Source organism: Pollachius pollachius (genome assembly GCF_949987615.1).
Source record: "Pollachius pollachius genome assembly, chromosome: 1".
Classification (NCBI taxonomy): Eukaryota; Metazoa; Chordata; class Actinopteri; order Gadiformes; family Gadidae; genus Pollachius; species Pollachius pollachius.
The window spans coordinates 20756116-20782341 of NC_136934.1; the positions used below are offsets into that span (position 1 = coordinate 20756116).

At 47.4% G+C, this 26226-nt stretch overlaps 2 protein-coding genes across 2 annotated transcripts; one reads left to right on the forward strand and one right to left on the reverse strand.

Annotated features, from left to right (window-relative positions):
* The first annotated feature begins 110 nt into the window (after positions 1-110).
* Positions 111-15922, forward strand: anapc5 (anaphase promoting complex subunit 5). Its single transcript, XM_079749034.1, has 17 exons — positions 111-560; positions 658-737; positions 827-930; positions 1021-1261; positions 1439-1505; positions 1816-1917; positions 2243-2433; positions 2667-2748; positions 2861-2953; positions 5880-6061; positions 9489-9624; positions 10057-10131; positions 10315-10436; positions 10542-10649; positions 10959-11106; positions 12726-12888; positions 14709-15922. Exons 1-17 carry the CDS (start codon positions 363-365, stop codon positions 14912-14914), a joined length of 2298 nt encoding a protein of 765 aa, XP_079605160.1. The 5' UTR covers positions 111-362; the 3' UTR covers positions 14915-15922.
* Positions 15923-19102: 3180 nt separating this feature from the next.
* On the reverse strand, positions 19103-25699 carry ggt1a (gamma-glutamyltransferase 1a; the record flags this gene model as incomplete). The annotated part of the gene is made up of 12 exons (XM_079729183.1): positions 19103-19249; positions 19487-19600; positions 19874-19986; positions 20545-20672; positions 20853-21040; positions 21612-21748; positions 22957-23106; positions 23508-23668; positions 23967-24159; positions 24558-24647; positions 24737-24867; positions 25509-25699. The coding sequence occupies 12 exons, from the start codon at positions 25697-25699 to the stop codon at positions 19103-19105; spliced, it is 1743 nt and encodes a 580-aa protein (XP_079585309.1).
* Between the last annotated feature and the right edge of the window lie 527 nt (positions 25700-26226).

The window sequence follows — 26226 nt, forward strand, 5'->3', positions numbered from 1 at the left end:
TTTGAATTGGTAGATAGTGACGTAATAATAACGCATATCGAGTGTTCTAAGCTCGATTGGTCGGGCTTCCGGAATCTGTGACGTATTTCAAAATGGACCGGAGGGTTTTTTTGAAGCGACCCATTTTTTTTATCACATGAAATACAAATGACACGAGCAAAGTAACTTCTGCTCCTGTGTGGCTTGTATGTAGATCTATTATTATATATTTTTATTGTGGTCCTTTCAATGCAAGTGGTTAAGCTTGCTGGAGTTGGTTGATGGCCAACTAGTATCTCAAGGCTGCAAACCAGATCATCTGTCATCAGAGATTCGCACATCAATATTTCGTTTTATGCCAAAGAACGAGTCACTTTTCAACAATGGCAAGCGTACACGAGAGTTTATATTTCAACCCCATGATGACAAATGGAGTAGTTCACGCCAATGTGTTCGGTATTAAAGACTGGGTGACGCCGTACAAAATCTCCGTCCTTGCCTTGCTTTACGAGATGACTACTTCCAAGATCGCTCTGCAAGAAAAAAGACGACTCAACAAACTGATTTTGCCCTTACAACAGGTACACTGCACAGTAGGTGATATGCAAGTATTCAACAATACTACAATGGTTCTCGTTACCTGAGACTTTGTAATTTTCGTTTTGGGATCATCATTAGGGTCCAGACCTGACACTTGGACAGTTCCTTAAAACTGTAGAGGACTGTTGCCCCCAAACTGCATTCGCTGTAAAAATCAGGTAACGTTAATGTCCTCATGTAGGTGTCTCAGCTTTAGTCTTCCATCTGCTGTTTGCAGTTTGACATTTGTTTTTACATATCATCAAAGGTTGAATGAGATGGCTGATGGAGAACTTAAAGACATGGAGTTCTTCTTCACAACCCTACCTAATCCGACATTTGACTCTGAGGCATATAAAACAAGTGTCGTCGGTGAGTTTAGCGTGCATCCTTATTTGAAATGCCTCTTTAGACTCGTCTTTGTCTTTATTCCTAAAACGACCAAATCTTCCTTTTTCCCAGGTCTGTTTATTAGACACATGCTCCTAGCCTACAACAAGCTGTCCTTTAGCCAGGTGTACAAGCTATACAAGTCCCTGCAGCACTACTGTCACGTTTACGATACCAAGCCAGGCGATGGGCAGATGGAGGTGCCGACGTTTGTCGGCGATGAGTCGGATATGGACCTCACCAGTACTGAAGTAACCATTGGGGACAAGATGGAGAGGGAGTTGGACTCCCCTCTGCTTGTATCAGAGCTTCGGTTAGTGATGCTTTTCATTATCAAGTTCAACATCGGCCTGACTTGATGTGACCTAAGTTATGCAAGTGTGGAGCTGAACCAAAGCTAGGAGAGTCTAAGCAGAGGTACTGTTAATTGATGATGGTTTTAAGTGTACATGTTGGTTGTTTGGTTGTTAACGAGGACTTTTTGCGTTAGAAATGAAGATCCAGTCAGCAGAGGTCCCCTCTCACAGAAACAAGCGGAATACTTTCTTGCCAAACAGGTGAGTAAGATCATAGGGGGATACAACTTTTGTTATAACGGTGGGGTTGTAAATGAGAGGGGGGTGGAGGACGGGTCTTCAGTTTGGGCGGGACAACCTTATGTCAGGGGTGGCGCTTAAGCTGTGATTGGGCAGATCGGTCTTGACACAAAAAAAATAAACTTGAGATGGGCGTCTTGACCAATGACTGGCTGCAAACAGAAGTAAGGGATCTAACCTGGTAAAAGCAACGTGTTGGGTCAGACTAGAGGAAGCCTATCTCAGGGGTAAATAGTAAACTGCAGTTTATGAAAAACCTTCCTCCTCCAAGGCGTACCTCCTGAAGAACGATGACAACAAAGCCCTCAGGCCTGCCGCGCTCCAGGAGGAACTCAACAACATGCTCAAGTTCAACCCCGACTTCGCTGAAGCGGTGAGACTCTGTTCCGATCCACTGACACACCCACCTCAGTTTAAACACGCGTCGTTCAGGAGTTGGTGTTCTTGGTTTTCTTCGTTACATTTTCTTATGAATGAATGCATTATCTTTTTGATTTCTTTATAGCATTACCTGGATTTCGAGACTGTTAACATATACAGTCTTGAATGAAGATTGTATAAGTAGTAATATTTTAAAAATAAAGTATTAATAAAGGCATGCTGTAACTGCACAGAGACCCAGCACATGATGCGGCGATACATTTATCACTACGTCCTTAGTTCATCCTCCATTTCTTCCTCATCCTCCGGCCCCGCAGCACTACCTGAACTACCTGAACAGCATGCGGGTCCAGGACATTTACATCTCCACCCACAGCCTGCTGCACTACTTCGACCGCCTCATCCTGTCCGGCAGCGAGGGCAAGAGCAACGGGGACGAGGGCTACGGGCGCAGTCTTCGCTACGCCGCGCTCAATCTGGCCAGCCTCCACTGCCGCTTCGGCCACTAGTGAGTGCAAGGGGGTTTGACTCTTGACGCAGGTTCAATCCCCAGTGTCCACAGCCTACCCTGAAACGATCCTTGAGCAAGAGTTCTAACCCCTACTTGCTTTTGAATGACAGGATTCTGAATTCACTTTGGCTAAGCGTTTCTGCTAAAGGACTAAATGGTCATGTTTAGTCACTGTGTAGTTTAAAGTGGATCCCTTATTCACCCTCGACCCCTCTTTTATGGGCATTTAGTCAACTGGCTGACCTCGCTCTGCAAGAGGCTATCCGCATCGCCCAGGAGTCCAACGACCACGTGTGTCTTCAGCATTGCCTGGTAAAAAAACAACAACAATATCCGTTATTATCGGTTATAAAATCTCAGTCAGGTTTTCCGGCTCTGTGATGGTTCTTCTTCACGCGTCTTTGTGTTTCGCTCCATTCGCCAGAGCTGGCTCTACACGCTGGAGCAGATGAAAGGGTCCGACAGCTCGGTGCTGACAGAGGACTCGGTGAAGATGGCCGCCCACTTCTGCCTGCCGGTAGGAAGTGAGGGTCCTGACGGGAGGGAGTTAGTGGATCTGTAGCACAACAGATGCTGTCCTGCTTTGTGTACACCTTTCTTAAAGCAGCGTGCTGTTTTGAAAATGGAGGTGGGAGGGAACGTCTGAATGCTCGATGACTTAAAGGTCCTTGCCGTTGGTTTAATGCTTTCTTATTTAAACTGAAATACTTTTAAAAGCATCTCTATTAACATCACTGCACAATGCAAACCCTCTAGATTTAATAATATTGAATTTTCTGAAAGTATTAGGCTGGCAAAATGAAACGGTGGGTGGTCATGGACATTTTCAGTGTTGCAGACTGAATAATAATCCCTACTCATGTCTGGTTTGCAACAAAGAAAATAACAAATATAACATGTTATTGTGCAAATGCTGTATGTAGTTAATTGAGGTAGAGTGAAGACATTCAACAATCGCTAGCTGCTATGCTAACTCAAGATATGATAATGAATATTTCGCCTAATTCTCTTATTTTTGTTTAAAGGTCCCATGGCATGAAAATTTCCCTTTATGAGGTTTTTCAACATTAATATGAGTTCCCGTAGCCTGCCTATGGTACCCCAGTAGCTAGAAATGGCGTTAAGTGTAAAACGAGCACTAGGTATCCTGCTCCACCTTTGAGAAATGAAAGCCCAGATGCTCCAATTTCAAATTTGGCCCCATATGTCGTCATAAGGGGCCAAGTTACCTCCCATTTCTCTGCCTTGCCCGCCCAGAGAATTTGGCCCGCCAATGCGCTACGAACGTGCGAGTACCACGTGTGTGTGTGTGTGTGTGTGTGTGTGTGTGTGTGTGTGTGTGTGTGTGTGTGTGTGACACTTGTTACAGTGTGTGTGAATACACACACTGTAACAAGTGTTATACACTTCTTTGTCATTTGGATAACCGTTCTGCTGTTGGTGTTATGGCGCATAACACGTCGGCTCTTTGACGTTTCTGGTATTTCCACAACGAGACTCGTAGTGGGGTTTATCTCAGCTGAGAAGGAATTAGGAGAAAGGAACTTTGGCCTTGACTCCCTGAAGTACATGAACCGCGACATGGAGGAGAAAGGGATTGTTGCCCGTGTTTGCCTCCCGCCGGAGCCCTGCTGCCGCGAGGCACCACCACCTCGGCACTGCCCGCTGCCAAGGCGGTGGTGCCTCGGCAGCGGGCAGTGAGCCTCCGTCAGGAGGCAATCGTGGGCAACAATCGTTTCTCCTCCATGTCGCGGTTCAGTCTACTTCAGATTGAAGTGGAAGAACCAGAGACGTCGGAGAACCCGACGCAGTCGTTTGAGATTCATAATATCGTCTGGAGGCGCACACAGCTTTTGGCCCTGATAATATGTATTATATGATATAGATATCTATGCATGATATGATATTATTTAGATATAGAGCTCCAGGACTGCCGCCGGAGCACCCTGAATGTTCTAGAATATTTTACAGAGCACGGCCAAAAGCTGTGTGCGCCTTGCCATTGCAATACATCCACTGTAAACACGAGCGCATGGTACCGTGATCGCAAGCTGCTCAGGGCCAGACCCTACCCTCCACCTTGGCCCACCTCTAAAAAACGTCACGTTTGTGGAAAGCTCATTGTGGGACTGGCTCATAGTGGCTGTAATTCGGCACCAAGGCTGAATTTCTTGAACATCTTCAAGTACTGTATTAGGGGCCCACTAACAGCTATATAAAAGCATTCATAAAGTAGCATGCCATGGGACCTTTAATTTCTTTCTCAATCTGGACACGTTTCACTGCCAAATGTTTGGGGTTTGTTTTGGTTTATTACCTTTTTAGCAGCGTCCACCACAAATCATATTGGTTAGAATGGACATGTTACTGAAGTGGACATGTACAGTCCAAACATTGTGTGTTAGGGAGTTGGCAGATGAAGTTTGTTGAATAGGTCAATATTCACTTGGAGGGTTTGTTGGGATGGGGTGCAGTCGTTTTTAGTGCTTACCGCACACATTATTTGGGGTACACATCTTAGAAACACAACTGCTGTGTTGGCACATTTCTTATGATACATCAGAATGTACAGATGTAGGATGGTGTTAATGTGGATTCTGGTGGCAGGGACCTTGAAGATCATTTGGCTGAGCGGTCAAAGTGTTCATCATACAAACCCGAGGTTGTCTGCTTGGCAAGAAGAGGTCATTCATCCATGTCTTGCTGTAGTTTTACAAAAACCTGTGTTTTACTTTCTCGGTTCCGTAGGAAAGCACAATGACCACTAGCCACCATGGGGGATTCCTTATGATCACAATATTAACACCTTGTCACCCTTAAACGCTAGGCTCATAGCCCCATATTGCAATTAATCCACAGTTTGAAGTTGTATTTGGCACGGCTTTCTCAGTTTCCCTGCACAGTAAGATATGTACTAAAATATGTTGCATGAAGCGCTACAATGAAATATGAATGTACCCATTTCAAATTGTTAAAAGATTGTTAATGTATTGGTCCCACTATCGATCATAGAATCCGACGTTCTCTCTCTCCCTCTCTCCAACACACTGACAACAGACCATCTGTTAATATCCTCTCCGTGCTCATTCTGAACCACAACATGGCCATGCGTGGGAGGAAGGATTGATGTAAGCTTTTCCCTGCAGAGAAGATGGCTGGCCAAATTCATTAATTTAATCAATCCTGAGTTTCCAGCATCCATATAATGTATGCTTGAAATTCCACAAATTTCTATCAAATATGCGGTCTGAATCTCAATGAGTTCTTCTTGAGAGCACATTTTAAACAAAAAAGTGTAGCATATTGTACCTTTCAATCCACATGCACACACTTCCTTTACTACCAATGTAATTACATATGTTAGTTCACATGAAACAAATAATTACACCGTTAGTATGTGCTCATCAGTCCACCCTGCCCATTAACTGCTCTCTCTTCTCCAGTACTTGGCCTCTCTGGGCATCCAGTCACTGGTCCAGCAGGGGGCGGTCCAGGGCAAGTCAGCCCACGAGCTGATGGACGCGCTGAAAGACACGGACATCCTGCACTGGAAGCACAGTCTTTCGGAGCTCATCGAGATCAGCCTGGCGCAGACCATCTCCATATGGAGGATGTACGGCAAGAGGTCGGTACTGCCCCGCCCTCCCTCCCATGCCCCGCCCTCCTTCCCATGCCCCGCCCTACCTCCCTCCTTCCCAAGCCCCACTTCCCCCCATACTATCTCTCCCTCCCATGCTATCTCTCACTCCCATGCTATCCTTCCCTCCAATGCTGTCCCTCCGATGCCCTCCATTGGTTGAGCCCACGACTCACATCTCAAAGCTGTTTAACGAGCCTCTCTTTGGATGAGGAAACGTTACTACTGCAATTACTCGGATACTATTTCTATTTCTATTTCTCTCATTGTATTCACTAACATACATACATAGTTGTGTGCAAGCGTGCCTAGTGTCCAAGCCCCAATTCAGATGTAGTTTCTAATGCAACATTATGATTAGGGCTGTCCCCACAAAGTCGATGATTTGAATCATCAGTCGGGAAACCCCGCCGTCTTCCTTTATTTATTTATTTATTTATTTATTTATTTATTTATTTATTTATATATTTATTTTCTTTTTTTAAAGACCCAACCTATAGTGTAGACTTGTCAGACCATATGCATTAATCGACACATTTATTGTGACTTTTTATTATTCTTCTGCAGCGGTTGAGAGTTGGTGCTGAAAATAAATTGCAAACTGCGCGTACAGATGCCACCGCAGGCTTAATATTCACCATTTGCATCATAGCTCTAATGATAATAATAAAGAGAAGCTTTATTTAGACACTGTCCATGTCACTGTGGCGATTGATTCATTGTAACTTTGTTTGCTAGACAGAATCTCGCGGCTGTCTCCCCTTACATTATTCCTACATTTTCTCTAGGATCTCAGTCAGTGTGGCGACACAGCGCTGTGTATTCTTTCGGGCTCAATAAATGCAATCAGATCGTGAATACGGGGCTCATATAGTGGATTATCCACTAGCCTATACATGAGCCCCGTGTTCATTATCGGACCGCATTATGGGCAGGAGCCTAATTAAAACCCGACTGGAATAACTTGGCTACAATTCCGACGAGTTTGATTGACAGAAAACTGTTCAGGTGAGAACGTAATGAGCGCAACGCGCAAGCATATATAAAAGGCCTATAGCCTACCAAAACAGAGTGTTAATAGAAAGAAAACTAATTTTTTAAACCTCCAAAAGACCTGCCCCGCACGGCCGCCGAATAGTCGAATCTGGACTGAAAAGGTAGATCTGATTAGACTCAGAAAATTCAGAGTCGGGGGCAGCCCTAATTATGATAAGTTACTTTTACTTTAGTTAGTTTTATGCTTATATGTCAGTGGTGATTTCTCTAAGACTGCAAGGGAAGCTCAGCTTCCCCTAAAATTAAAAAAATTAAATGGTCAAATATATACTGGTGTGTTAACATTTCATTGCGTTAGAACACGTACATCTCAAAGAGAGTTAGTTCAGAATCAGCTGCTTACCGCAGGTTGACTGACTCAATTTCCTTCTCATGCATTCCCGTAGTGTCACAGTGCATTCGCCTGTTGAAGCTCAGCGTTCATCCACTTAAATGGGGCTGCAACACCTTTTTTGAAGGATAAAATGTTGCCGGAGCTCTCTTTAGTCCACAGCTCAGTCCCATCGTGGATTTTGTAAAGTCGAAGCCAAACTGCAACCTATTTCTTGATATTTGCTTGGCGAAACTGCTTGACAATTTTCATCATACATTTCATACACTTATACACACAATTCCTTGTTTCAGTTTAACAGAATTCCCACATTTCCTTGTTTGACTTTAATATCGTTTTGGTAGTTGGCCATCACTTTGATTCAGGCCGCCCGAGGTATCAATTTCGAGTCCTGTATTCAGATCAGGACTTGCAGGGTGACAGGGGAAAGCTGTGTGATTTCTTGGTGTTTCTTAAAGACACAGTTGGACAGTTCAATGCCTCAGCTTTACAAACTGTTCTCATAAGTGGCAACGATTGGAGCTACATCTGCAGGTGTAGAAAGGAGCTTCTCCTGTTTAAAGCGGCTCAAGTCCTACACCCTTAACACAATGGGCCAAGGCTGTTTAAGAATGCTGGCCAATGAGAGGAGACTGGTCAAGTCAAGACAGCTAGTTTGTATGGCAGAGTCACAGAGCATTTCCTTGAAAAGGAACGGGGAGCAGAATTTACATATAAATAAAATGACAATTTATAGGATGTAGGCCGAAAATTAGCTTCCCCTCTTTGACCGACCAGGAGCCGCCACTATTATATGTATATAATATATGTTTGATGCAGACAAATGATGAACCTCCCTGTCTAAATGCACGTGCATGGAGGAGCCACCAGAGTGTGCCACGTGTTGGTACGGTGGTGGCCGTGTCCATGGGGTACTGATTAGAGATAGACCGATATGTTTTTTTTCACGGCCGATACCGATTATTAGTAGTCAAGGGGGCCGATAACCGATATTTGGAGCCGATATTAATTTACAGAAAAAGGGAAAAGATTGGCGTTGGAATTTTGCATAATACAAACTCCAACACTTAACTTCATTCATGAAGTTGTTTAATAAACACAACAGCTTATCAGATTTGCAACATAACACAATTTAAACAACTAAATGGCTCACTAAAATTTTCCTGAACTGAAATATTAATGTTTTACTTATCTTTCTTTTAAGTTCAAACAAAAGCAAAAAGTGCAGGGTGTTCTAATGAAGTTTACTGTACATTTAAATCAATAAATAGTTCCCTAGTTAAACAGCCATTATTGCCCAACAGTTTTCTCTCAGACAGACAGTGCTTTGCTGACAGTTTGTGCAGCTTCTCATGTGGCTTACACACACACACACACACACACACACACACACACACACACACACACACACACACACACACACACACACACACACTATTCTCTAGCCATCCCCTCGTCGTGCTTCCCTGCAATAAAACTAACTGAATTTTTCTCTCTCTCTCTCTCTCTCTCTCTCTCTCTCTCTCTCTCACACTTCTTACTTTTATCACTGACTATTTCCCTATCAATATTATCAGCAACCTTGTTTCAAGTGATTCAACCGTTAAAAAACACTAAATAGCCTACAGCATCTTCACTTAAATAATCAGTGTTTATCATAGGAACAGACAGCTGCTGCTAACGTATTGGGCCTCACACTAACGTTAGTAGTCGTGAATTGTAGTTTCGCTACAGTCTGCTGAGCGTCCAGAGCCAGAGAAGGAGAAAGCGGACCGCTGGGCTCTGCGTGTAACCAGAGCGTGTAACCAATCAGATGGTGCTGCGGGTGGGACAATGCTGGAGACACCATAGTGACAGCAGACAGAGAGGCGCGACTGCATCAGAGCCAAAATAACCCAGTTTTAAATTGATCTCTTATCGGCCGTCGGACCAAAAAAAAAGGCTGATATGCGTCACAATGCCGAATATCTGCGCCGATAATCGTTCGATCCCTAGTACTGATCTCAGCTCTGCTGTGTTCCTCTGCAGCACCATGGCCCAGCAGCAGGCCCAGCTGCTTCTCAACATGAGCAGTCTGGAGCCCGTCAACTTTGGTGTCACGCAGAACAACACGGAGGCCTTCGCCGTGGCTCTCTGCCACCTGGCCGAGCTGCACGCTGAGCAGGTAACTCTCTCTCCATCGCTGTCTGTCTCTGTCTCTCTCTCTCTCGCTGTCTGTCTCTGTCTCTCTAGCTGTCTGTCTCTCTCTCTCTCTCGCTGTCTTTCTCTGTCTCTCTCTCTCGCTGTCTTTCTCTGTCTCTCTCACTCTCTCTCTCTGACTCTTTCTCTCGCTGTTGGTCTGTCTCTCTTTCTCTCGCTGTCTTTCTGTCTCTTTCTCTCTCTTTCTCTCACTGTCTTGTCTCTTTTTTTTTTACAGTCTGTTTGTCTGTCTCTGGCTTGCCTCTGCAACATCTGTTAAATATCCATTAGTGCAGCTATAAAGGTAATGGAAATAAATAAATCAGGCTCTCATGTCTGGGCTTGTTTAGGAAGTGGGAGGGGAATTTCATATCTTCATATCTTTCGTTAATGTTTTTGTGGTTTTGTTGTGTTGCAGGGCCTCTATGGGGGCACCACAGAGATTTTCAAGCACCTCAAGGAGCAGTTTCCTCCACACACGCAACACGCCAAAGTAAGTGGAGTGACACGGACAAACAAAACAGGATTGGGCTGAGCCAGCTGAATACAGGCTCAATGGGGGGTTGGATTTTGCCAAGCGAAACCGCCCACCTTTTAGTTCAGACTGAAAAGTCTGGATCCCTTTAGTCGAATCCACCTTTTGTTCTGTGATTGCTCCTTTGTATTCTCCTCTCAGCTCTGGATGCTGTGTGACCTGAAGATCCAGTTTGAGAAGCACATGAACGACGGGAAGTACCACCTGGCCCAGCCTCTGGTCCCCGCCATCAGGGCCCAGAACAAGACAGAGGGTCTCTACAGGTACCCCCCCCCCCCACCCCGCCTGTCTGTCGTGGCTGTTCCTCTTTCTGTTCACAGTGTGCAGCCTGACCGACCACCCCACCTAACCATAACCCCACCCCGCAGGAAGGCCCAGGTGTTGAAGTCGCTCAGCCGCACCACGGAGGCGTACCGCATCCTGCAGAAGCTCCAGGTGCACTGTGAGAAGACCAGGTGCACCGAGACCATCATCAGGTAGGACGCAGAGGGCCTGGGGGGGGGGGGTCTGGGGCGATATGCAGCATGAAGTCCTCATGTTCTTTTAGGGGGGTGTGTGTGTGTGTGAGACTAGGCAACATGTATTTTATCAGGTAGTTCCTGGTGGATTTCTTTACATTATGGGTTACCATTAATATGGTTTATTTAATATGTGACATGACTTCTTTATTAGGATGCGTGCGTGTGTATTGGTATGGTTGTGTGTGTGTGTGTGTGTGTGTATTGGTATGGGTGCGGGTGTGTGTAGTAACATCGTGGGTTGGCTGGGACCCGTGTCTCCTCCAGGGTCCTGCTCTCCACGGCGGAGCTCCACTGGGAGTCCTCAGACTTCTCCACAGGGCTTCCCCTGCTGCTGCAGGCCCTGACCCTGTCCCGCAAGCACCACCTCCAGGCCTTGGCCTCCAGGACCCTCCTCCACCTGGCCTTCACCCAGGTCTGCACCCCCAACCGGCACAGTAACATCCACAGTGCTATCGGCGCAAACGGTTCAGATATAAATGTCTACAATACAAACTATCACTTTTCATGGATGCAGAGATGAAAGAGCAGAAGGTGGAATGTGAATCTCTCTCCCCCCTAATGTACTGTTCTTGCGGTGGTCCGGTCCCCCCCCCCCCCCCATGGGCTGTTCCTGTGTCTGTCCGGTATCCTTGCCCCCCCCCATGTGCTGTTCCTGTGTCTGTCCGGTCTCCTCGCCCCCCCCCATGTGCTGTTCCTGTGTCTGTCCGGTCTCCTCGCCCCCCCATAATGTGCTGTTCCTGCGGTGGTCCGGTCTCCTCGCCCCCCCCCTAATGTGCTGTTCCTGTGTCTGTCCTGTCTCCTCACCCCCCCCATAATGTGCTGTTCCTGCGGTGGTCCGGTCTCCTCGCCCCCCCCCCTAATGTGCTGTTCCTGCGGTGGTCCGGTCTCCTCGCCCCCCCCCCTAATGTGCTGTTCCTGTGTCTGTCCGGTCTCCTCGCCCCCCCATAATGTGCTGTTCCTGCGGTGGTCCGGTCTCCTCGCCCCCCCCCTAATGTGCTGTTCCTGTGTCTGTCCGGTCTCCTCGCCCCCCCCCATAATGTGCTGTTCCTGCGGTGGTCCGGTCTCCTCGCCCCCCCCCTAATGTGCTGTTCCTGCGGTGGTCCGGTCTCCTCGCCCCCCCCATAATGTGCTGTTCCTGCGGTGGTCCGGTCTCCTCGCCCCCCCCCCCTAATGTGCTGTTCCTGCGGTGGTCCGGTCTCCTCGCCCCCCCCCCCTAATGTGCTGTTCCTGCGGTGGTCCGGTCTCCTCGCCCCCCCCCCCCCTAATGTGCTGTTCCTGTGTCTGTCCGGTCTCCCCTCCCCCCCTAATGTGCTGTTCCTGCGTCTGTCCGGTCTCCCCTCCCCCCCTAATGTGCTGTTCCTGCGTCTGTCCGGTCTCCCCTCCCCCCCTAATGTGCTGTTCCTGCGGTGGTCCGGTCTCCTCGCCCCCCCCCTAATGTGCTGTTCCTGCGTCTGTCCGGTCTCCTCGCCCCCCCCATAATGTGCTGTTCCTGTGTCTGTCCGGTCTCCTCGCCCCCCCCTAATGTGCTGTTCCTGCGGTGGTCCGGTCTCCTCGCCCCCCCTAATGTGCTGTTCCTGCGTCTGTCCGGTCTCCCCTCCCCCCCTAATGTGCTGTTCCTGCGTCTGTCCGGTCTCCTCGCCCCCCCCATAATGTGCTGTTCCTGCGTCTGTCCGGTCTCCTCGCCCCCCCCCTAATGTGCTGTTCCTGCGTCTGTCCGGTCTCCCCTCCCCCCCTAATGTGCTGTTCCTGCGTCTGTCCGGTCTCCTCGCCCCCCCCTAATGTGCTGTTCCTGCGGTGGTCCGGTCTCCTCGCCCCCCCCCTAATGTGCTGTTCCTGCGTCTGTCCGGTCTCCCCTCCCCCCCTAATGTGCTGTTCCTGCGTCTGTCCGGTCTCCTCGCCCCCCCCCTAATGTGCTGTTCCTGCGTCTGTCCGGTCTCCTCGCCCCCCCTAATGTGCTGTTCCTGCGTCTGTCCGGTCTCCTCGCCCCCCCTAATGTGCTGTTCCTGCGTCTGTCCGGTCTCCCCTCCCCAGCTGATGTTGGGGGTCCCTGAGCAGGCGCTCAGCGTCCTCCACGAGGCCCTGGAGCCCATCCTGGCCCACGGCGGCATCATGGACAAAGGGCGCGCGCTGATGCTGGCAGCCCGCTGTCAGATGGCCCTGGTGGCCACGCGGCCCAACGGACGAGAGCAAGCAGGTGAGGACCGCCCCCTCCCCCTGCACCCCGCCCAGCGTCCGCTCTTGTTTCACAACAGTTTTATTGAAGGGTCCAATGTGTAGGATCCGGTAGCAGCTAGCGGAGTGGGCTTATGGCAACCAACTGAAAAACTCTCTCAGCCCTCGCTTTCCAATGGCCACGGTAGCCTGGGCTGGCCTGTATTTTGGCAGGCACTGGTAGGTATTTCCATTTTGCAAAAAAAACAGCATTTATTTGAATCGCACCAAGGGGGATTTTTGCCGGCTCTAGCTGGCAAATAGATCAGTTTAATCAATCACAATCAGGTATCTTTTGCATAGTCACCAGTGATACTGTACATGTTGTAGGACGTAGGGGAGGTGGCAGACTGTTTACGTTTTTCGACACGAAGACCTCACTGCATCCATTGTGGTAAACTACATTCATAGACCTGTCGGATCAGATCGCTGTGTGTATTGTTCATTCATCTTGATTGCAATCGGCGTGTGTTGACTTTCATGGCGGTGCTCGAATAGAGGTTGATGAAAGGATGGTGTCATCAACAGTGTTGGGCAAGTTACTTTAAAAAAGTAATTAGTTACTAGTTACTTCTCCAAAAAAGTAACTCAATTAGTTACTCTGTTACAAATTATAAAAGTAACTTGTTACTGTGTAAAGTAACTATTGCATTACTTTCAAGTACATTTTTAAATGATCAAATGTGTCAAATAATTTGGACCCAATGTCCACCTCCACCCCTCTTTAACAGAACTCAAAATACATGTGCATGTTCAAGCACGTAAGCATGGTATCCACTAAGGCATGGAATGCAAGGAAGCATGCAACGTTGTTTAAAGATGTTTAAATTACTTGACACCGACGTGGAGAGACACTTTGTCCAGGGCATAATGTGCGTTTCACGATTACACTCGTTCATTTAATTTCTTGGAGGGAAAAGTAATACTATGCTTCCATTCAAAGAAGGATTTTTTGAGATTATTGGGCTCGCCATTTCTGTTTCACGTTGACTCACTTGTGTCGTTGTGTGTCTGATTTATGCGTGCTTTTGAATGTTTGTGTAAACAACACCCTCCAAACTCTACCTCTGATTGGCTTACCTTGACAAGTTAATCTACCCCAGCCAATCGTTATCATTAATGCAATTGTCTCGTGCCCACTGAGAGAGAGAGAGAGAGAGAGAGAGAGAGAGAGAGAGAGAGAGAGAGAGAGAGAGAGAGAGAGAGAGAGAGAGAGAGAGAGAGAGAGAGAGAGAGAGAGAGAGAGAGAGAGAGAGAGAGAGAGAGAGAGAGAGAGAGAGAGAGAGAGAGATCGATATCTAGTGGGTCTGATGAAAAAACTGCTCAAAATATAGTATACTCCATATATATATTATATATTTCATAATACTATTTACGTTAAATGATTCTGTACAATTTTCAAAAACTAGACTTGTGTGGGGAATCCCCTCGCGGTTTGCATAGTCTAATAATCATAATGATTATGATGAAAAAAAAGGGTAATGACGAAAAACCAAAACCTCACACACATCGTCGTCATAATGATTATGACAATTTGTTACCCATGTTTGAACCCTGTTTTCTGTAATGTTTGTCTCTCATTGATAAAACTTTATCAAAAGTCAAGTCTGATAGTGTCTAACGCGCTTTTACTGCGAGCCTCGCTAGTGCGTTTCCTCAACGCACGGGTAGACTCACCCTCAGCCGTTTGGATGGCCGAGGATGCGTTGGATGTGTCATGGATGTAAAAGTGGTTCCTCCTGATTTCTCACACTCTGTTGGCACTATTCCTCCTCCTCCTCCTCCTCCTCCTCTCAAAACCAGCCGTGGCCATCCACACTCTGGACGAGGCCGCCTCCTACTTCTCCACCCTCAACTGTAAGGAGCGGCTGCGGGATGTCCGCTACCTGCAGGCGCGTCTCCACGGCTCACTGGGGCAGACCGCCCAGCGCAACCGCTGCGCCATGCTCTTCCACCTCCTGGACCGCGAGCTGCAGACCCCCAGGGCGCCCACCGACATGAGGCTCTGACCCCCTGCTGCGAAGACCACACCCTTTGCATCTGTGGACTTCTCTAAAAGATAGAATGTACCTGCCCAGGCCGTGGATCGTTTGGTGTAAAGTTTCTGTGCGAGGATTGAATGTTTTTTTGTGACTCAAACGTAAACATCGATTCAATACACGTCTTATGAATTTATGTATTGTTTAATCTCCATTTGTGTTACACTAGTACACTACCTTAAGTGCGTGCGTCTATTTCCAACCCGGTATTTGTGTGCTGCCTATTGGTCCACTAGATGGAGATCTTCTCCTATCTTCCTCAGCTCTGTGTTTTCTTACACTCTGGTTAATTTAGTACCACCCCAGCTGATCCTCTGGACCCCACAGTCAGTATCCTCCCCTCCCACCCCGTAATCCAAGTCAAAAACCAAATCAGAATAATCCCTTCATCTCTAACTGACTCACTCCCGACTGGTTCAGAGCGGGATTGTGATTACAAACCCGTATCGTTCATGTCGAACACGCCCGGGCCTGTCCAACACGAGGGGAGCACAGCCGGCCTGCTGCCTTATCAGGCCGCATCAGTGGGCCGGCGCTGGGTGATGAATGAGGGCGATATCTCTGATCGCAACAAGATGGATATGTTCTGGAGCGCTGGATGATTCCTGTGACCCTCGCTGAATACTGATGAAGACCGGTTCTGTTGTTGCAGAGCAGGACAACGTTCTCTCTTCAAGGTTACGTTATAATCTGATCGTCTGGAGGTAACGAGACATGATAGTATTTCATCTGAAATGTGAAACAAATTCATTCTGAACCGGTTTTCAACAATTTTGGCAGGAATGAATTTGTCAAATATCTTTTAGGAAATATATCATAATGGAAACCAGAAAATGTATTTCCTGAAGAAAATGCGGTGAGTGCTGTAGTACAAAGTGAGGTTAATTTTTTTTTTTAAATAAAGCCACATAGATTAAGACATAAAGAAACGTTAAATGGCTTAAATCAAATGAAGAATTGAACAAAAGTTCAAAAGTCTAAATGGAGTAAACAATGTAAACATGCACACAATTTAAGAAAATGTAAATGGTTGAAAACAAATGAAGTGACAGCTGAATGAAAAGCGCAAAGCATTGCTAGAAATGTAAAATGAATGCAACTGAAGAATCTGAAAGGTGTATGTGTGTGTGTGAAATTCCGTTTAGATATTATTGAAGATACAAGTGTGTAGATTTGTTAAATGGTTTGAACGAAGATAAAAGGTTGAAAATTGATTTAGTTACGTCTTAAACAGCGGCTCTATCGTCCTCCCATTGACTCCCATGATTAAAAAAAAATAGTATTTTAAAAGTAGAATATCTTAAAAAGTATAAAATATTTAAAAAATCTGAAAAGAAGCGCGCGATTCCAGGTGAAGAATTGAGGAAGGAGATAGGTCCCAACGTTTGTAGAGAATAATAAAGAGGAAAGAAAGAAGAAAACTTGTGAAGAACAATAGTTGAGCGCTGCATGCAGCACTAACCTACGATGGAAATGAAATTTAGTTTCCCTTGCATGTGTGTACTGATTGAATAAAGTAACCTATAGTGCATTACATCCCAGAGGTGGATAACCGCTCAAAAGCAGATTTACTTGGGGAAGTCCAGGGACGTTCAAGTGGGTTGATGATTCAGTAATTCATCTGCATTGGGTTGGTGAACCAACCTTTATTTATCATTAAAGAAACTCACAGTTTGGTATTTTTTATAAAGGGCAGATCTGCCACGCTCTGCAGGGACCCGCGGTGGTTTCTGATAACTCTACTACGGGCTTCAGAGGCCAACAGCCTTTCCCTAACAATCCAGCGGCTGTGTTTGCCTCTGCAGTAAACAAATCCATTCCGGGGGTTCTTGTCGCTACTTGGATGTAAACCTAATAGTGGACCGTGACGCTACCGGCGTGTTTATGCTCATAACGTCAGTGCGGGAACGGGGGTCTGGACCGAGAAGGAGCCCCAAGCCCGGCCGTTGAACAATGGCTTCTCGAGATTGTATTTAGGAAAGCGAATTCAATTTGCAGAGTTGGTCACATGCCTATAACATTCAAATTACACAAGTTAGGAATTGAATTCCCTGATCTAGCAGGCTTCTTGCTGATGCTCGCTTCTAAGAAGTAGGTCTATGTCTAAATAGACATGAACAAAATAAGACTTTTGTCCACTAAATAGCGCCTTTTAAGGCGCTATTTAGTTAGATCTTCATTTTACAAATATCAATAAATGCCATTTGATGATTAATCAAACTGCACCTAAAAAATGGAACTATTTGGTTTAATTCAATTGAGCTCATTGTACAATATGGTGAGGCTGGTTGAAGCAGCCTCACCTGGCCTGAGTCAGACTGATTGGACTCAGGCTGGGTGAGGAAGCACACCTGTGGTGCATTGACCAATCGATTCACACAGGTTAAACCAGCCATCATCACACACATAGCAGCGTACTATATGGCGTGGAGGAGGGACCATTGCTACAGTATAGTGATGCATTTACGGAAGCACATTTGAAAAATATATATATTTAAATGTTTAATAACCAGCATGATTGAACAATGCATGTTTATAAAAATATATGTGCAAATGTATATTTTCAAGATACACTTTACATCACCTAACCTCTACTCAGTATTAAACATTGACATAAATCCGTTCAGGCTGCCACAACACTCAATGCAGATCCATGGAAACAAAATAATCATCTGTTGAGTTTATGAAATATGACACACAACGGCCGGTTGCAGAATCGTTTCTGAACAACTTATTTTAGATATAATTGTTAATATAGCCAATATCAGGACAATCTGAAGTGTCTTAATAGTTTCCATGTCCAATCTTTTTGTATGCGGTATGAACCGAGAACCAACTCCCCCCACTAGATTAGTTTTGGCGATTCTTGTTTGGGAAAAGAGCGAACTGTTGATATAGGACAGATGGACTCTATAATGTCTATAATGTTATTAACCATTCTGTCCTCTACTGGAATATCTTGGATGATAAGGACCTGTCTCCATCAATACATCTGTACACAATTGCTTGCTTAAATATAAAGTCTGATTGCATTTTATCTATATATTATTATAGTAAATCACATGACTATCAGATTTTTCCATGGCACTTTGCTGGCCTGGACTGGCTCTGCTCGACTTGGCTGGGGTTTGCGTCTCCGTCAAAAGGGCGACCCCTGGGAAGCGTGCCTTTAACTGATTACTTTATATTACAGCATACCGTCACATTTTATTGATTAGTTTATGAGACATTTAATTTCGTAGATTTGTTTCAGACAGACCGACCACAGAACATGATATCCGCGATGATGAATTAGTTTGACCTTTAATATCCCCTCCCCCCCCCCTTTGCTTCCTAATCTCAATATCTCATTGAGAGATTAATTTCAGATAAATCCTTAGACAATCTTTCATATTGTCCCATGTCCAGTCTTCAGAACAATAATCAGAAAGAAAGCTGTCCTATTTCAACGAGCTATTTTGTTTTGTTAGCGTTGTCAAACTAAAATCACTGCGGTGCGCTTCTATATAAATCTTCATTAACCTTTTAAATTAGGCAACAAAATTATGGGAATGACCGAATCATAGCGAATCACGCTATTGCGACTCTAGCCATAATCTGCGTGCATGGCGATGCGCCTCAGGCACAAGAAACACAGTTTATTGTGTTTATATCGGTCTATATATAAATATATATTTGATAGCTCTTCAATTTGAGAGACGACTTCTCGCTCCGAACAGCAACCAGGGCTAACGTCACCGCGGGCGGGGGGGTGGGGGGGGGCAGACGGTCCATGTCGAGCGCGAAGCGGCGCGCTTAAACTGTTCACGGAGACGCAAAGGATACGTCATGGTCTGACTCAGCACGGCAGAAAGTGCTGATGGAAAAACACAATGATGATCCCCGTTTTGGTCACCATCAGCTCACCATCAGGCATAAATGATTTGGATTTCTTTTGAATTTGAAGTAAAATTTTCAAGAGAGGAATCAAAAAAGAGGAAATCTGTTTCTCCATATTTGACTTAAAAGAGGTTCAACTCAAACAACATTGGCTGTGTCCATAGCTTAACAAGTCGCTGGTGTCCCTCTGAGGCTGTCGAAGCGTCCTGTTCCCCCTCGTCCCGTCCTGTCCCGTCCCGTCCCGACAGCACGGATCCACAGCTGCACCAGGCGTGCCTCTCAGTACCCCGCCGGGTAGCCTCCCTTCCTGGGGTCGGACTCGGCACAGAGGTGGTCCCCCTGCCGCACCACCGCCTGCACCACCGAGTCGGGGATGGGCAGCAGCTCCGTCACGTGGTTTTTCAGGGTCAGCCCCTCCAGGACGCTCTGGGGAGACAGCATCACCCCCATCAACTGCATCATCTTCAACATCACCCTCATCCCCATTGACATTGACATTAACATGTGGTAAGTGAATATAAGACCACATTGTTATTAGTTATCGGTTATTTTTGTAGTTAGGTGAACCACCCTTCAGTCTTCAGCCTCACTGTGTGTTTGTTAGTCACACACTAATGAGGTGAGCAGAGCCATGCCAACAAAGGGAGATGGCCTGAGACGCACCTCCTCGAAGCCCTGCTCCACCACCGTCATGTTGGGGTTGAGCTGGTTGTGGACTCTGGGTTCTGTGACGGCCTTCTTCAGGTCATAGTTGAAGAACAGCGAATTCAGGATCACCTATGAACAGGAAAAACTTAAATGATAAAGCACTGTGATAGTAGGACATCAGAGCTGTACCAAAAGTGTGTGTGTGTGTGTGTGTGTGTGTGTGTGTGTGTGTGTGTGTGTGTGCGTGTGCGTGTGCGTGTGGGCGTGTGTGTATGGGCGTGTTTGCGCGTGTGTGTGTGTGTGTTTGCGTGCATGAATGGGTGTGCATGTCTGCGTGCATGCATGCCTGTGGGTACATGCATGTGTGTGTGTGTGTGTGTGTGTGTTTGTGTGTATGCTCACTAAGGCAGTGGCTGTGGTGATCTTTGTTCCCCCCGAAGCTCCAACCACCATTTTAACTTTGTTGTCTTTATCGAAGATGATGGCTGGGCACATGGAGGAGAGCGGCCTCTTGCCTGGATGAGAGCATTAACCAGCATTGTAGGGTGGACAGTTTTATCAGTTAAATCATCTGCTTTGATAAAGTACATTATGAGCAATAAATGTGTCCCTTCAATCACAGAAGATATAGTATCTTATGAAGAGCCGGGTTGAGGTGCCCTGGCCAAAGAGCAAAAGGCAATCCTGCAATTGAACCCATACTGTGGCAAGCCTGCTGTACCCCCTCCCTGCCATCCCCCCCCGCCCCCCTCCCTCCCTGCCATCCCCTCCCTAGCATCCCCTCCCTCCCTGCCATCTCCTTCCACTCTCCCTCCCTGCAATCTCCTCCCCCCCTCCCTGCCATCCCCTCTCACCCCCCCCCTTCCCTGCAATCCCTTCTCTCCCTCCTTCCCCCTCTCTCCCTCCCTACCTCCCTCCCTCCCCCCCTCCCTCCCTGCAATCCCTTCCTTCCCTCCCTCCCTGCCATCCCCTCCCTCCCTATCTCTCCCTCCCTCCCTCCCTCCCTCCATCCATCCATACAGCAAGGCATCCTGAAGCCTTGCAGTCAAACAGTCTGTTTCTAGGGTCCCGACCTGGTTGGATAAAGTTGCTTGGTGATGGGGGGACACCAAAGCCGTTGGTTATGTGCGGGGAGCCAAAGTCATCCATCTCGTCGTTGAAGATAATCCCGGTGGTCTTGGACATGACCTTTGAACCAAAACTGAGGAATGTGGGAAAGCGGAGAAGATTATGCATGAAGTGAATAACATAAGAGTAGTAGCAGATCCCTTCCCATTTAGCGAAACTCCTCTGCAACTTTCCATAATACGATTTCACATTGAATGGAAATGCACGGTTGACTGATGAGTCTGCATGCATTCGAGCCGTCAAACTGTCTTACTAGAAGTTAATGGTGCTGGTGGCCGCCACCGCGCTGCCGTCCTCAGCGATGACGGACAGATGGGCCGTCCCGTGGTTGTCAGGGACGAAGTACTCTGGCTCGTAGTAGCTGTCAGGGTGCGTGGTGTCGTCTGTGATCCGGCTCCTAATGCCATCGCCAAAGAAGTCCGACGTCATGTTGTGGATCAGCTGAGGAGAACGTAGCACAGGTTTACAGACCGGAACCAGGGGAACGGATCCCCTCGGTTCCACGGGTACCGTTGTAACAGCAGGTCCCTGATGCCTCTGTGCTCAGTGGGATGTTACAATATCTGCAACAATTCGTACACAGCAGCAGTAACAACCTGCTGTTACATGCAATAGGTGACCAAGCCCTTAAGGTAAGCTTGTAAGGACCACAAGTGTAACTCAACATGACGCCACTGCAGACTGGGAGATTAACGCTGAGTCATCGTGTACGAATAGTAGTTAGGCGTTTGTTGGTCCAGACGTATCCTCCGAAATAGGTCTGCTTGTCGGGGACACAAACACTTTCTCCGCAATATCTTATCAAATATAAACCAAAGATAAACTGATTCAAATACAAGTCATCGGATTTACTCAGCTGACCCAAGAGTGCCCTTAAGCAAGGGCATTTTAGTGCAAGATTTGTATTAAGATTGAGGTGTCATTGTTGTACCATTCAGCACCAGGTGTCTAACCACAGGAACGAGTGTTCAAGCTTTCTCAGTTCCATTCACATCTTAGCCAAAGCACTTACATCTGTGATGTTCAGGTAGCGCGGGTCGCCCAGTTTGCTCCTCTTGGCGTAAGCGAAGCGAAATGCTTCAAGGATGCGGTGGTAGGTCAGGGTCTTCTTCGCCGCCGTCGAGACGCTCCTCCCCGTGAAGTTATACCCTGTAATATACAGGAGACAGATCCTGTTGACACCAGGTGGGCTCTCTCTCTTTGATAACTCACTAAAGGCGCTGTCAGCTCACAACTATGACTGTGAATAGGGTGGAATCACAAGAACCAGAAGAAAACAAAGGCAGGGCAGCTTCAGAGCATATTTTGAAACATCATGGATAACATTTCCTGGGGACACCTAAAATAGAAGTACATTGATTAACCATTAATCAACATTAGTTAATGCAGTGATAAGCATTCTTATATAGCATTGGCAGATGTGAAGAGTTATGGGTTTTACTCTGGTTGCATTGGACCACCATCTCCAATCCTCCAAGTCGGTTAGGGTAAACCCTAACCCATACCGTATTAAATAATGTATAAATGAATGCCTTAGAACATCATTACCTTTATCAACATGAACACCAATAGTTAACATGAACACCATTACTTTAGTAAATATGCACACTAGTTGTTAACATGAACACCATTACCTTCGTTAACATGCACACTAGTAGTTAACATGAATACCATTAGTAAATGATGACTAGACCGTGAGTTAGTTGTTAATTAGCTGTTAGCTAATGCTTACTGACTAACGTTACTTAATTGTTGTCTTAATTGTGTCATGATCTCCCCTCTCAGTCATCTCATTCACCTTAGCTCTCAGTGTTTTTCCACTGGCCCCTCCTTCTCCTCACCTACCTGCCTGCCACTCTCTGCTCATCAGTCCAACTCTCCTCACCTGTTACGCCCAGCTGCCTCTGATCACCAATCAATCCGGCATATGGACTCTCCTCTCAGTTCACTCAGTTCCAGATTGTCCTATGTCCTCCATACTAGTCTCTCCACCGTTTTCCGGACTGATTCCCCGGTATCGACCCTGCCTGTCCCCGACCTGCCTGAACTGTCTCTGTCCCGGTGATCGACCCTGCCTTCTGCCCCCCGCCCCCCGACAACGGATTCTGCCTGTGCCCTGCCTGATATCTTCGAACTGTCCATAAGTAACGTGATAAAATAAAGTCATGAACGACTGTCTGCCTGCCTTCGTGTGCTGCATTTGGGTCCTCTTCCGACCCGTTACAAATTGTTCTTAATAATGGTAAATAATGGTAAAAGCTTTTTGATTCCTGCTCAGCAGGTTGCGGAGGAACAGTGATGACCCATCCAGGGTCCCTGTAGGGCTGCTGCTGAGAGCCCCAGGGCCCGGAGCTCACCGTCTAGGATGTTGAGGATGAGGGCAAGCACGGGGCCGCTGGAGGGGGCGTCTGGGACCTGCATGGTGTAGTCCCCCACATTGAGCTTCTGGGGACGCTCATTCAGCACAGGCCGGTACTGCAACAAGTCCTCCAACGTGATGATGCCGCCTGAAAACACACGCACGCACATAGGCGTGAACACATGCACACACACACACACACACACACACACACACACACACACACACACACACACACACACACACAGGCATGAACACACACACACAGGTACACACACACACACACACACACACACAGGTACACACAAACACACACACACACACACACACACACACACACACACAGGTACACACGCACACTCAAGTAAATTCAAAGTCAAGGTCAAATATTTCCTCACTATCCATAAAATAATATAATAACAAAATGTCTACATCCATCTGGTATACAGAAATGTTGGCGATGATAAGTCATCAGGAGTGAACATTTAGTTCCTGATGGCTCTGGTCCTGGTTCGTTCGGACAGTAGTGAGCGTCTGTGCAGCAGGTACCTGCTTGCTGGACATCCTCCACGATGCTGCGGGCCAGGGAGCCGCTGTAGAAGACGTCGGCCCCCCCGTCCGCGATCCGCTCGTACGTGTCTGCCAGTTTGGGGAAGCGAAGAATGTCGTTTTCTTTCAGGATGTTTCTCTCAGAGTCACAAAACACGTCGCTGGAACAGGAACACAAGGACAACAGCAGAGGAGAACGTCCTGTGAGATGTCTAACATTGAGTTAACTTACTTACTTTAACTTACAACCAGAACTAATTCTGCAGGAATCAACAGAAATATAGTGTGTATATTTAGATCTTACAATTTAAAAAATGTTGTGACCATCAAGAGACAAAAATGCAAAACATCCTTGAAAGGACTCCCACTGCCAACGTCCTATACGTCAGGAAAACCTCCACTACTTTCACAGCACAGACTGGCCAAAGTCTAGTGTCTTATTTTCCTCTGAACGCTCACCACAGGGTGCCGTCTTGCTGAATGGACTCTTTGCTCTTGAAGATGGCGTGTGCCAGGGCCTTTCCCACGGGGAAGCCGTCGCGGGCCAGGGCTATGCTGGGCTGGAACAGCTCCCTCCAGGGCAGCCTGCCATGTCTCTTGTGTGCCATCTCGTAGCCGCGGATCTCCCCCGGAATGGCGATGGACAATCCGCCTGTGGTGCAGAAAGAGCGAACCCATTGGCGACAGCCCATGAAACCCCCGCCCCCTCTCTATTATGCAACAGTATGTCGCCCCCGCGTTCCGGCGTAAGCCCGGGCCACCAGTGTCCTGAGGGTTGAACCGAGGCCACGGGAGGGGTTTCGACTGTGTTCCTCTGTCTTTAAGAGGAGGATACAAGCCAAGGTGGGACGGTAGGACGTACACAACACACCGCCGTGTCTGTGCTCATCATCTCTGACTCATCCTGCTGATGCCGATGTGTGCGGTCACCTGGATTAAAGAGGCGGTAGGAAAATGACAGTAGAGGCAGCTCATTCTCATAGCCAATGAGCTGCCCTCCTCCTGTGGGGCTCCGGTCTGGTTTTAACCTGTTGGATGTGCTGCTCCTACCTTTATGCGAGAGATGGGTGTTATTGCCGAACATATCTTCAGTGGCCTTCATCGGCGCTGTCTCTCTGGCGTCGATGGTCTCGGTTTTACCTGTGGAGGGAGGACAGTGAGAGAGGGTCCCATGAAGATGATACGGGACGGGGCCCCCGACCCCAACAACGGACGTGGACTGGGCTCACCGGTGGAGGCATTGTATATGACGAGGAAGAGCCCCCCGCCGATGCCCATGCTGTGGGCGTTCAGGAGCCCCACGCAGAGCAGGGAGGCGATGGCCGCGTCCACCGCCGAGCCGTTCCTCTTCAGGATGTCTCTGGGAACCCAACACACAGGTCACGGCCACGCCCGGGAGCTTCTCTCACGGAGCACCCCAAGCATTAAGATTTAGACGCGGGTGCGCGTCCTCGACACGTGACCACGCAGAATCAGGAGGTTATTATGGTAAATTGACTGCATTTATAAAGTGGCCACTCAAAGCGCTTTTTACAATATTGCAATATTGCCAATATTACAACATAGATTCACAGACACATTCACACACCGACGGCAAAGTCCACCATGCAAGGCAACAGCCATCTCGTCAAGAGCAGTTAGGGTGAGGTATCTTTCTCAGGAACACCTAAATATTAGGAGTAGACAGGGATCGAACTAGAAACCTTCCAATTAACCGCCAATCCGCTCTACCTCCTGAGCCATATGCCGCCCTATTATGTTGGCATCTGAACCACATCAACCAGCTCAGAACAACAACAACAACATTTTCAGGTACAGAAAGACTAGGATGCACACACGAACACACACACACAGACACACAGACACACACACACACACACACACACACACACACACACACACACAAATACATACATTAATAAATTCACACACACACCCGGACAAACACATTAGCAATGAAACATTTCACCGGGGGGGAATCGAAAGCCGCAGGCTACATACCTCCCCACTTCTGAGCACGTGCCAGCGTCGGCGGCCACGGCGGCCTTGGAGTAGAAGTGGTCGGTGGGAGCAGTGCGCTCCCTCTTCCCCATCCCGAGGAGCAGGCCCAGGAGCAGGCCCGCCGCCATCACAAGCACCGCCAGCAGCCCGGCCACCAGGGACTTCCTGACCATTCTTCTTCCCGACAGCATCCAGCAACACAACCAACGGAGAGGGTTAGACCAGTGAGGAGGCAAACGTTGTAGCCACCGAAAGCACCTCCACAGCAGTGACAGCAGGGCAATGGGCAGAATAATGGCCTCTCTGCTCCAAACGTCTTTACCTTATAATCATTGGGGGGGAGAGTCATCGTCCCTTATTTAGCTGTTGTCATCAGAGTCCTCAAAGGAAACCCACACGATTGCGCAAACGGGCAAGGCCAGGGTGGAATGATACAATAGTAGTTATGACGAGCTGTGATTAATGCCAGTTTCGTATACCCGGTGTGTCAGCTGTGACTTAACTGGAAGATCACAGCCTTTAATCCAACCGCATGAGCATGGAGGATAATGGGTTAAATGTAAAATATGTACATCTCAGATAGACTGCAAAAGTAAATTAGGAAGTGGGAAAATCACTTAACAAATCTAGTGCACGCCTTTATGTAATAGTAGAGCCGTGTACATTTCAGAACTTTCATCACTCTATCGGTTCCAAACTATTTTTACTTTTTTACAAG

What these genes read in the sequence shown, in the direction of transcription:
- anapc5 (XM_079749034.1), top strand. Translation starts at nt 363, where the DNA reads ATGGCAAGCGTACACGAGAGTTTATATTTCAACCCCATGATGACAAAT. An exon ending in TGATTTTGCCCTTACAACAG is followed by an intron (nt 561 to 657) that starts GTACACTGCACA and finishes GATCATCATTAG; the next exon opens with GGTCCAGACCTGACACTTGG. An exon ending in CCGCCCACTTCTGCCTGCCG is followed by an intron (nt 2,954 to 5,879) that starts GTAGGAAGTGAG and finishes TCTCTTCTCCAG; the next exon opens with TACTTGGCCTCTCTGGGCAT.